This window comes from Lycium ferocissimum, chromosome 12, assembly GCF_029784015.1.
Source record: "Lycium ferocissimum isolate CSIRO_LF1 chromosome 12, AGI_CSIRO_Lferr_CH_V1, whole genome shotgun sequence".
NCBI lineage: Eukaryota > Viridiplantae > Streptophyta > Magnoliopsida > Solanales > Solanaceae > Lycium > Lycium ferocissimum.
This window is the reverse complement of record NC_081353.1, coordinates 50,171,192-50,183,186: the sequence shown is the minus strand read 5'-3', so window position 1 is coordinate 50,183,186 and position 11,995 is coordinate 50,171,192. Positions and strand designations below refer to the sequence as shown.

Below are 11,995 nucleotides of genomic sequence, written 5' to 3'. Positions count from 1 at the left end.
TTAAATATCTTTTTTTAGGAAAAGGTGACTATCATTTGCACAACTTAATACTCGTATCTAATAAGTAACTCTTTTTTTTTTTTTTTTTATAGTTTTCTCAATCACAAGCATATCTTGAGTGAGTTTTTCTCAATCACAAGCATATCTTGAGTGAGTTTGTTTTACACAAAAAACAAAGTTTAAGAAAATAAAAAATCACAAGCATAGGGACAACTCAATTTAATTCTCTTCTAATTAATTACTCATCAATTTAGATTATCATAAATGAAAATTGGTTCTAATATGCATAAAAAAAAATAAAAAAACCATGACTAGGTTCAGTCCACACTCGGCTCGGCTTGACTCAATAAGACTAGGCTTAATTAGGATCAATTCGCACTGGACTCGACGCATTACAAGAATTAATATTTTCTTTAATGAAACCGTAGGCTCTTCACAAGGGATAATCCTCCTCCCTTCACTTAGAGCCTGTTTGGATTGGCTTATAAGTTCTTTATAAAATTTGTTTTATTATTTTGAGTGTTTGGGCGGTCCGAACTTAAAATGTCATTTTGTACTTAAAATAAGCTCAAAAAAATAATTGGGCCCGTTTGACTTAACTTATTTAGCTTATAAGCTGTTTGCACCTTATAAGCTGCTTAAAATAAGCTCATCCAAACAGGCTCTTAGTCGTTTACACACCCTTAAATATATACTAATTCCTGAACAAAAATAGATAATTTAACTAAACTATCCCTAATTAAATAAGAATTGAATTAATCACTTAACACTTAATAAGAACAAATCTAAAAAAATAAAATTAATTATTTTTTGATTTGATAAATGAACACTCTTTTTTAACAAAAAAAAAAGGCTAAATGGACACATTTTTTTATCCGAAGGGAGTAATACGTAGAGAGTTGTTTATATTGGAAGTCCTGCTTTAGAAAATATTCCTTCTGCAAAAATGTTTGCAGAGCATCAATATTGGCTGCTTTCACTCTAAACAAACGAAAATGAATAGCAAGATAGATATTTTGATAACTTAGCAAATTCAATCAACATGAACCAAAAATTGTTGACTATATACTCTTTAATTTATTAAAGAAAACAACTTAATTTATCAATCATTACTCAAGCAACCTACAGATTTGCAGCAAGAATGGTCAGATAGAAAATTACATGAGATGTCACCAACTAAAAAACAGGGCATATCATTTTGCTGCAGAAATATAAAGGAAAGAAAAAGAATAAAAGACTAGTCCAGCTATTTATTTACAAAAACTAATCCCAAACTTCTTCGGTCCTCAAACCATCATCTTCATGTTCTTCTGCAATTAAGGTTTTCAACTTGCTGGGGAGAAAAAAATGAAGAAAAAGTAAAAACCAAGCCCTTCGAATTCCTCACCAGAAGAACTATCGGGGCTCCAGGTCATGTCAGAATGTTGGTACATTGACTTCAAAAATGGAATATGAGGAGTCTGGCTCGCGGCTAATTTTATTTCAATCACATCTTCGCCGCTTTTTAGCTGGTGTATCTGTTTGATTGAGAGTAACCTCTCTTGTATCACAATGGTTCTCACTGATGCGTTTCTTCAAGCTCTTGCAATTATGGAACGAAGTCAGTTCCTCCACTTTCACCTTAGTAACATCAGTCCTCACACCAATGTCAGTTGCATACCTGGTCAAACAATACATTCCAGCGGTTGCTACGACTAAGCCAGCCGGACCTGACATAAATAACTTAAGTGGTGAAGAAGCAATAGCTGCCAAAGGAGCACCGATAACCGAGGCAGCTTGACCGCTCCTTCCAAGAGCCCCTTGGTCAAGAACAAGAAGACCTGTTTTACAATACAAGGCAAAATCTTCACAGTTATTCTTGAAGACATTGTAGTTTCCAAAACCATTTTGAAGCAAGTACATGGCTCTATGGATCACCGCCTCTGGAGGATCAGATTGTGCAGTGGTGCATGTGCCACCTCGGAGTTTAGTAAGAAAAACTGAAGGGCTGGCCCCATAGTCGAAGCGGTACAATAACCCATCACCCAAGAAACAATCCAAGCAAGAGAGAACCACCCCACTTTCCTTTTGTTGAAATCCACAGTCAGGAATATTTGTACAGGTTGAAGACACATTTGTACTTGAAGGTGACGAGCAATTTAATTGAACAGAGAAGAGAATTGGGTCTCCTGAAACAATACTTTGCTCACGCGTAAAATGAACAATTTTGCTCCCACCAACATAGATTCCTGTTCATGGATTTCAGAACCAGCTACTAGTCAGATACCCGAATATATAACTAAATATGGTTCAATAACTCATATTCGGTTGCAACATATATTGGAGTATAAACGACTGACAGTCTGACAAGAAAAGAAATAATAGGAGATAAAGTCTACTGTGCCTCATTCACTAATTACTCAAAAGTGTTATCATGGTAATATATCAACATCAGTTATGCAAGAGTCAAGAGACATGCATGGTAACACTTGGATCGAGAGTATTAACATGACCCGGATCAGACATTTCCTACTACTGAATTTATCTTTTTCATCCGTAGATAATTTAATTGTTGATACAAACGTACCAAAGAGGTAATTGAATATGTCAAGACTTAAGAGCATCTGGTTGGCTCCATTTGTAATTGAAAGAGAGTCCATGAGCTTCAGGATGTTTTTCTTTGTTATTTACAAAGTTTCTCCTACACCAAAAAGTACAAAATTTCAAGGATACCTAAACTTTTTGAAAAGCAAAAAAAAAAAAAAAGTTTAGATATCTTTGAAATTTTGTACTTTTTGGTGTAGAAGATATCTGAACTTCAAAATGGGCATATGTTCCTTTTCCCCCTCAATAATCTACTATTCTTTCTGTCCAGAGTACATAGAGGTATACTCCTACTACTAAATTATCATCTTAGCAAAAATTAGACTATATAGCATTTCCAAAAGCAGCCCCTGAGACGGGCATGCTTCTCGAGAACCATGTGATTGATTGTTTCTTTTTCTTACGCTTAATCCACTATGATTGAAACGAAGTTAAATCCGCTTGGCACGTTAACATAATTCAAATGCAAAATCTAAGGCCCACTGAGATCATAGAACACCAAATACTCGCTAAGGCAAATTCATCAGCCTTATTTTCAGCAATGTAGGAGATCCAAATGTTTGTCTAGATGAAGCAGTATGATTTCATTTTTGACAAGTTTCATAGGTGTTGAGCTGGGAACAAATGAGTTTAAGTATATAACCTAGCACATTAAGATTGTTTCGGTATCAAGTAACATATTGGAGGCCGTGGCGAAGCTAAAGTGAGCCAAGGGGGTTCAATTGAATCCCCTTACTGAAAAATTGTACTGCGCCAAATAGGGTAAAAACAATTCTTGTTTGGTTATACATGAACTGTTGAGTACCCTTGACTTGAGAAAGACTTATAGTGTAGTGGTAAAGAGGTTCAAAAAATTGCCTTAAGTCACAAGTTCAAATCCTAGATGTGACACTCTAGTATTTTTTCTAATCTCCTTGTATGAAGTATTGGCTCCGCCGCTGGGGATTTTGTATAAGCATCGTAATGTTGGTTTGAAATAAAAGCAAGAGGAATATCACAGATTGATGTACATTCATTTTCGCAAATCCAATAAAAAGATTACAAAAATGAAGAAATGTTCATCCTGTAATACAAGTGAGTTCTCCATTTTTATGCACATCCATCCCCAAAAATGTTATGGACCTCAAGATTAGTGAATGAGCGTACATATCAGTACTTTCTTTTTTTCTTTCTTTCTTAATATTACGCAAAAGAAAAATGCCAACAGCGGTCGTTTTCTTTTTAAGCTTCCCTTTACTAATTTGCGATTCCAAGGACACAAGAAGGAGAAATCCTGGTTCAGGAGAGAAACATTTCATTGTAGGAGAAATCAATTATTAATGGAAAAGCTGCAATTGCTTCACCTATAAGGGGTCGTTTGGTAGGAGGTATTAGAGAAGATAATACTGGATTAGCTTTGGTATTTTTTTAATCCCTTGTTTGGTAGTGTTTTCAATCTATGTATAGCTAATACTTGTATTAGTTATACCGCACTCAATACTATTTTTATACATGACATTAATAATACCATTACTATTCTTATTCTAATACACTCTATTCTACACTATCTAGGAATTCTGCAATGCACGTTATTTACTACAACAAAGCAAACAGTCAATAAAATATATGTTAGCATAACTAATCCCAAAGATTACTAATACACCCTATGTTGGGATCGAAATAATCAGGGGTCATGCGGAAGCTAATAATTTACAAACCTTAAACACGATAAATCAGACGACAAAGAAAAACATACTAAAAGAGATAAAATATTCTAATATGGTTTGATCAATTCATCTACATATATGAGAAACTAATATAAAAGCATAAAACTTATTAAGAGAAAAACTATCCCCTAAACAAAACTCTCTAAATGACTACATTGTGGATGTTATTTTTTTGTTGTATGAGAAGAAAGATCTCCTATTCATAGAAGTCTAAAACTTCTCCTTCAAGAAAAGGATAGACATAGAAGAGTTCTTTTCTATCAAGAAAACCTTGTCCACCAAGAAAACCTTTTTGAGGTAAACCACAATTACGTAGAATCCAAATAAAGTAGGAAATTCAGGGCAAATCCTAACACCCTATTCAGTACTATTCTTATACACCCTTCCAAACAACCCTAAGAGACACCCAAAAGGACCCAGGAAGAGCAATAAAACACCTACCAAAAAAAAAAAAGTGTGCATCAGCCAAATACATCTACAATTAACAAAGAAGGCTGGTTGTATTTCCAGTTAGATTTGGGATATTTAGTGAAATGGCGGAAAAAGGGTTACCGTGATGAGAGTAAGCGAAGATAGTTCTCCAGGTGTAGATATGGTCACCTGCTGCTAACTCACTCCTTTCTACTCTGTGAGTGAGTACACCCATCTCTTTCAATATATAATCAGAGTCCGATTGAAATGGAGATGATTATCGGACTATTCCAATTATTTGTAATCACAACAAAACCATACGAGTCTGGAACCAAAATGCCCCCAAAAAAATATTTTGAACCAAAATACCCCAACAAAAAAAAATATTACGAAAATACCTTTAGCGCGGCAAATGTTGTGAAAATCGATGAGAGAGAGGAGTGGAAATGAATTTTGTTTATGTTTAAGGGGGTGAAATGACAAGGGAGTTAAAAAATAATGTTGATTTGGAAATTTAAAAGGCGCGTGTACAACACGTAAGTTAAAAAATTGGGGGTCACAAAAAATCAGCGCTAAAAGGTCACTAAAATACTGAAAAATTAAGACTGGGGGTAATAGGTCGCCCGCAAAGATTAGGTGCGCCATAATTAATCCGACTATACGTTGGAGGGGTTTTTATGTATTTTCGCAAATAAAAATGGTTGTAGACACAAAACAAGGCATTGGAAGAAAGATGAGGCATGACACATATGAAAAATATTAGAAAGCGGAGGAAACAAGAAGAAAAACAGGCACCTTCGGGTGTGGCTGAGTTGGTTTGAGGGGAGGCCTCCCTAAGGGAGGTCGCGGGTTCGAACCCCCCCTTAACGCCTTCTCGCTACCGTCGCATGCGCTGTCTAATATGCTTTACATCCCCCGTGAGTGCTTGCGCTATTTCACAATGTGGGGGGTTACCTCCGCGCGCACCTATGCAGTAAGGCCGCGTACATCCCCCGTGAGGTTTGCGTGTGCTATTTCACAATGGTGCTTACCCAAAGCGCACCTATAGCGGGCCGTGCTTTTCCCGAGCCCAAAAAAAAAAAGAAGAAAAACAGGAAAAGAGGAACTATCAGAATGCTATTTTGTGCCTCTTAAATTTATTTTTTGTGAATGCTACTTTCCTACGGCTCCACGAACGTGACTCTTGTTAGCATCTAAATGTGGGTGCGCCATCCTCATTTACATGGTATACAAAATCCTAATTCCATTGTGTGTTTTCTGGGAGACTGGGACCATGTTCATTAGAATAATATAAGATTATCTCTACTATATATATCAAGAGTAGCATTTAAAAGGTCAAGGAGGTTTAGAAAGCAAGTATAAGAATAAACATATGGGAATTGTAAAGGATGCAGATAGCTCTTAAATTGTGATACATTCACGATAAGTTAGAAGAAATGAATTCTAATGAATGGAAAAACGATGACTCCTAGAAAAGCTGACCATTAGTCATCAAATCAAATGACAAAAATAGATGAATTAAGTCTTCTCATTTACTTGGTCCTTTTTGTAGTATAAATTTATTATTTGCTTGCTAGTAAATTTACTGTTTAGTCCAAGATATTGTAGGAGTAAGATTTAGGGGAAGGGTAAAATGGTCGTTTAATTTTATAATGAGCGTTATAGTAATTCAACTTTTGCTTTAAATACTTTCTACTTTTAGTTTAGTATGATGATATGATGATTCTTTATACCTACCTTTTTGTTCTAAATACATACAATATATACTTAATTTGTACCTAATCTTACTTTTAAAGTTGGTCATATGACCTTCGAAGTTCAAATGCAGAGATTAGCAATGGCAAATAACTTGATTAGTAAAATTAACTTTCAAGTATAATTTTTACGGAAAAGCAAGGATTTTTCATGTTCAAATTCTATTACAATATTAGAATTATACGATTAGTGACGTTAGCCATATGCCGGTCCAAATGAGTTTCATGACCTTTTGGATAGATGAGCTTATGTGTTTCATCATTGACCCATTCATCCATTCACTTGTATTATGGAAGGTACGTACAAACAATGAGCTTATATGTTTCATCAATATTGCATCACTTGTTGTCAGGGGCGGATGTAGGGGTGAACACCCTGAACAAAAAATTACAGTGTATATTTACGGTTAATTTGTTGTGTTCATGTACATATATTGACTTTTGAACACTCTAAACAAATGCAAAAGTTGATTCAGTTATTTTTCCGAACACCTGATTGAAAATCCTGGATCCGCCACTGCTTGTTGTCTAATACCCTCCTTTGACGAAACAAACATCTAGATAAAGGTTGTGTTTGTTATAACTTCAAGTTGTATTTTTTTCTTTTATAATGTTGGTTTGAGATGAATTTAAATGGAGAAAGATGGTTGTGAGAAATCATCTAACTAATCTCACGCCGGACTGACGCATACTAAACCAGCAAATGAAGTGGCAGCAAGAATGGTAACAACGGAAATTAAGGTAGAAGTTAGATTCAGCCAAAGTTAGATATACATATCACCGGCTGGACACAGATAAGGAAACGAAGGACAAAAGACTAGTCCGGCTATTTATAAAGACTAATCCCAAACTTAGTCACACCCCCAATATATCTTAACGTCGTTATTCAGCAAATAAAAAAAGTTTTCATCTAGCTAGGTGGGGGGGCAAAAAAGAAGACAGTAAAATACCACAACACATGCAAAATGAGAAGTCTGTCCCGCTGCTGATATTGTTCCACACATCCTTGCCGCTTTTCAGCAGGTGGTTGTATCTGTTTGATTAAGAGTGACCTCTCCAGTAACGGAATGATTCTCATTGATGGTTTTCTTCGAGCTTTTACGATTACGGAAGGAAGTCAGCTCCTCCACTTTCACCTCAGTAACTCTACTGCTCACACCAAGGTCGTTTGCATACCTGTTAAGACTATAGATTCCAACAGTTAAGACTGCGCCAGCTGGATTTGACATGAATAACTTCAGGGGCAATGAAACAATAGCCGCCAAAGGAGCACCAACAACAGACGCAATTTGACCGCTGCTTCCAATAGCTTCTTGGTCAACACGACCTGTTTTACAGTACAAGGCAAAATCTTCACAATTATTCATGAAGGCATGATAGCTTCCAAAACCCTCTTGAAGCAAGTACAGGGCTCTATGGATCACGTCCTCTGGAGGATCAGATTGTGCAGTGGTGCATGTGCCGCCACGGATTCTAGTAAGGAGAAATGATGTGTTCACTCCATATTCAAAGCGATACAGTTGTCCACCACCCAGGAAACAATTCAAGCAAGAGAGAACAACCCCACTTCTCTTTTGTTGAAATACACACTCAGGTATACTACAGGTTGTAGACACCTCTGTACCCAACCCTACATTTGCACTCGAAGCAGACGAGCATTTAAAGGGAGCAGAGGAGAGAATTGGTTCTCCTGAAACACTATTTTGCTGCGTATAATGGACAACTTTGCTGTCACCAACATAGATTCCTGCTCATGAATTTCAGACATTTGAAAATACTTTGTCAAGTGAAACCAGCCACCGCTCAGACACCAGAATATCACTAAAGAATATTTGACGAGAAAAGAAATAATAGGAGATAACGTATACCGTGCCAAACGTATACTGTGCCTTTTCACTAATTACCAGAAAGTGTTATCATGATCAGTGTCCAAGATTCAATAGACATGCATGTTAACACTAGGATCTAGAAGTATTTACATGACACATATCTGACATTTCCTACTATATACCCAATTTATCTTTTTTATAGAATATCTGGCTGGCTTCTTTTGATAATTGGAGAGTACTCCATGAGCTCCAGGATGCTTCCTTTGTTATTCACATCTCCTACACCAAAAGTATAACTGTCTAAGATATCTAATTAAGTGGGCAATATGTTTCTTTTCCTTTTCCTCAATAACCAACTAAACTTTCCATCCAAATCGTCCAGAGCTCATAGAGGTATGCTAGCAAATTAACATCTTAGCAAAGATTGGATTAATAATTTAGCATCTCCAAAAGCAGCACATCAAATGGACATGCTTCTTAATGAGAATTGTGTGATCGCTAGTATCCTTCTGTTATGCTTAATCAACTACGTGTTATAGCTAAGGTATATTTTCTTGGCACGACATTGATCTGATTCAAATGCAAAAGTAAAGGCCCATGAGATCATAGAACACCAAATACTCTAAGTGATACTCTTTTTTGGTTCATCAACTATATTTTCAGCAATTTTGAAGATCCATATGTAATGGAACTGATACTATTGGTTTACCTAATTGGCAACCAAACGTCACTTTCATGTTTATGAGTTCCATAAGTGTTTAGCTGGGGAGGAATTGAGTTTAAATGGATAACCTACAAATGAAAATTGTACCGTACGCATTGTAAAGCCAATGCAAAGTAAAAGATGGAGTAAATTCACAGATTGAAGAAACATCTTGTAATACGAGTTAGGTTATGCACCGACGATGGGTCCTAGTGGTCAATGAAGAAATATGAAAAGTATGAGGTTCAAATTCGAGTGAATACAAAAAACACTAAGTGATTTCGTCCTACCTGTCCAAGTCGTGTAACTTGTAAAATTAGTGTTGAAATTTACTTCAGTTAATACAGTAATTTTTAGCATATTAAGTTGCTTAGTTTTTGGATGGATTTGAATTTTTCTATTAGATTTGTTTAGGTTGTTGAGATATTTTAGGCTTTTGAAATTATCTTGCAGATTTGATGCAGATTCTTTGTTGTTAAGTAGGCTATTTAAAACCCTCCTATGCTTAATAAAAATATTGAGACACATTTTCAATCAATACTTTTCAACTTTTACTGCACCATCTTTTAAAAACCAACAGTGATATCAACTATAAGAGCCTCATTCATCTTATGAGATCTGTGAGTTCATCTAAAGAACCATTTTTCAAAAACCATTTTTAACCAATACCTATTTTCAACCCGTGCTTACTTTTAAGGCATAACTATTTTCAACCAATACCGACTTTTAACCAATATCAGTTTAAACCTTTTTCAAACATGTCAAGCAACAACCTCTCTTTGAATGCCCCAACAAAAATCCACTGATGAAAACTATCAGATTTGGTCAGTAAAATTGAAATCATACCTTGAAACCTATAATTTATGGGATGTTGTGATGGAAGAAAAATTCTTACAACAACTTTTTACAAATCCTACAATTGTCCAGATTAAAGTACTTTCAAAAGAATTTTTAGACAAAACAATGTTATTGAGGGTGATTTTTATGCACAAAATCAAAAGAAGGAAAAAAAAAAAAAAAAAAAAAAAAGAGATTAAAAAAAAGAGATTAAAAAAAAGTGGGCAAGTTCAAAAGCAGTCAAAAGATTCAACACCAACTATCGAAGCAAAGATTGAGGAGGAGCAATTTTTTAGATTGCACCTCAAAGGAGGAGTGTTGAAATTTACTACAGTTACTGCACTAACTTTTAGCATATTAAGTTGCTTAGTTTTAGGATGACTATGAATTTTATTTTTCTATTAGATTTGTTTAGGTAGTTGAGATATTTTAGGCTTTTGAAATTATCCTGGAGATTTGATACAGATAATTTGTTGTTAAGTTGGTTATTTAAAAAGCCCTCCTATGCTTAATAAAAATATTGAAAGACATTTTCAAAGCACCACCTTTTAAAAAACTAATAATTAATCAAGATAAGCACAAGCCAGCTAGGACACCTGGGTATTCAAGAAAGTTCTCAATATTTATGCACATCCACCCCATAAAATGTTGTGGACCTCAAGATTTGTGAATGACTGTAACATCTCAACACTTTAATTTTTTCCTTTTCTTTCACAATATTAAGAGAAAGATGCCAACAGCCAAACATTTTCTTTTTAAAGCTCCCATTACTAATTTGCAACTCCAAAGACACAAGGAAAAGAAACTGCTGGCTACAGACAAAAGAAGAAATAGAATATTTTTGGAAAAGCTGCAATTGCTTTACTTATACAAGAGGACCTACGAAGAATAAGTCAAAAAAATTGCTGTTTTTGGTCTTTTACAAAGCAAAAAGTTACTCCCTCCGTTTCAAATTATTTGTGGTGGTTACTAAAAATAGTTGTCTCAAATTATTTTATCGTTTTAGAATTTTCAGACATAATTAATTATTTTTTCTCGATTTACTTTTTAGTAGAATTTTGTAGATTACATATAAATTGAGTAAACATGGATAAAGATTATAACTTAAAAATAAATAAGGGTAAAGTTAGTCAAATACCCCTTCTAATTAATATTTTTTAAGTAGCGTGTAAAATAAAAAACACATTGAATTTGAGGCGGATGGAGTATAATCTTAAAAACTGAAAGTGAAAATTAGTCAAATGTGATTGGAGACTAACCGTGATGAGAATATGCAAACAAAGTTCTCCAAGTGTAGATATGATAACCTTCTACTAACTCACTCCTTTCTATTCTCTGAGTGAGCAAACCCATCTCTTTCTTTCAGCTTTTCTCAATCTAGCAAAACCTGTTGGTACTCCAAATACTGTTTAAAAGACTCAAAGGTCCAAGCTTTTCCACTTCCCACTACTACTCGTCCTTAGATTTTATTGGACACATGTTTTAAAAAATATATCCTCTACTTTAGTTTATTAGTTAACTTAGATAGAAATGTTAGCCCAAAATCCTAACCTATAAAAAAAAAAAAAAAGAAAAAAAAAAAAGAGAGAACTTGACATAATCAGAGATGAATAGTTAAGTTTCATACCTTATGAGCGTTTATATGAGCAAGAAGAAGGAAAGAGCTCTAGATCACATTGATACACACAGCTCCCTCTCACACTCGAAAATATATAGAAGCGTAAAGGGTATATTAGGGCGGGGTAAATTTATTTGGTGATGGGTCGGGTCGGGCGGTCTAACATATGAGGCATGGGTTTTTTTTAGGAGAAAAGATCATTGGATCCTCACTAAACGCAAACAATTTATATATTCGTACCCTCTTTACTTTCACGCCACCCAAATGAATGTTTTCATTTTTTTGCACGGATTGCCCTTCTTTTGAAAATTTTAAATTTGCCCCTCATATTCGTAATCTTTAAATTTTGCCCTCGCTGGATACTTGAGGTTCGGGTTCGAACCCCCGCTCGTGCATAAAATAAAAAATAATTTCAGAAGATGTATTGGGAGAGTGTATGCCGTATCCAAAGATACAATCCTTAAGGAAAACCAAAGTTATGCCGCGAGGGGCGTACTTCCTTGCCTTGACATTTTTTTTTTTTTTTTTTTTTAACTTTTCAAGGCACACTTTTT

The 11,995-nt window shown here is 35.1% G+C and overlaps 2 protein-coding genes and 1 long non-coding RNA gene across 5 annotated transcripts; all 3 read right to left on the bottom strand.

The window, feature by feature from the left end:
- Positions 1 to 1,054: 1,054 nt before the first annotated feature.
- Positions 1,055 to 5,023, bottom strand: LOC132040279 (protein LEAD-SENSITIVE 1-like). Of its 2 annotated transcripts, none has more exons than XM_059430908.1 (2): positions 4,842 to 5,023; positions 1,055 to 2,228 (listed from the first exon to the last, which is right to left on the bottom strand). In XM_059430908.1, exons 1-2 carry the CDS (start codon positions 4,933 to 4,935, stop codon positions 1,483 to 1,485), a joined length of 840 nt encoding a protein of 279 aa, XP_059286891.1. In that variant the 5' UTR covers positions 4,936 to 5,023; the 3' UTR covers positions 1,055 to 1,482. The 2 variants fall into 2 exon arrangements, with proteins under 2 accessions (XP_059286891.1, XP_059286892.1); XM_059430909.1 differs by lacking the exon at positions 4,842 to 5,023 and adding an exon at positions 2,567 to 2,672.
- Positions 5,024 to 7,175: 2,152 nt separating this feature from the next.
- Positions 7,176 to 11,570, bottom strand: LOC132038925 (protein LEAD-SENSITIVE 1-like). Of its 2 annotated transcripts, none has more exons than XM_059429419.1 (3): positions 11,451 to 11,570; positions 11,083 to 11,210; positions 7,176 to 8,201 (listed from the first exon to the last, which is right to left on the bottom strand). In XM_059429419.1, the coding sequence occupies exons 2-3, from the start codon at positions 11,174 to 11,176 to the stop codon at positions 7,471 to 7,473; spliced, it is 825 nt and encodes a 274-aa protein (XP_059285402.1). In that variant the 5' UTR covers positions 11,177 to 11,210; positions 11,451 to 11,570; the 3' UTR covers positions 7,176 to 7,470. The 2 variants fall into 2 exon arrangements, with proteins under 2 accessions (XP_059285402.1, XP_059285403.1); XM_059429420.1 differs by having other exon boundaries at positions 11,083 to 11,321; positions 11,451 to 11,554.
- On the bottom strand, positions 8,613 to 11,076 carry LOC132038926 (uncharacterized). The gene is made up of 2 exons (XR_009410314.1): positions 10,630 to 11,076; positions 8,613 to 10,593 (listed from the first exon to the last, which is right to left on the bottom strand). It is a non-coding gene; the product is annotated as an uncharacterized LOC132038926 (long non-coding RNA).
- Positions 11,571 to 11,995: the final 425 nt, after the last annotated feature.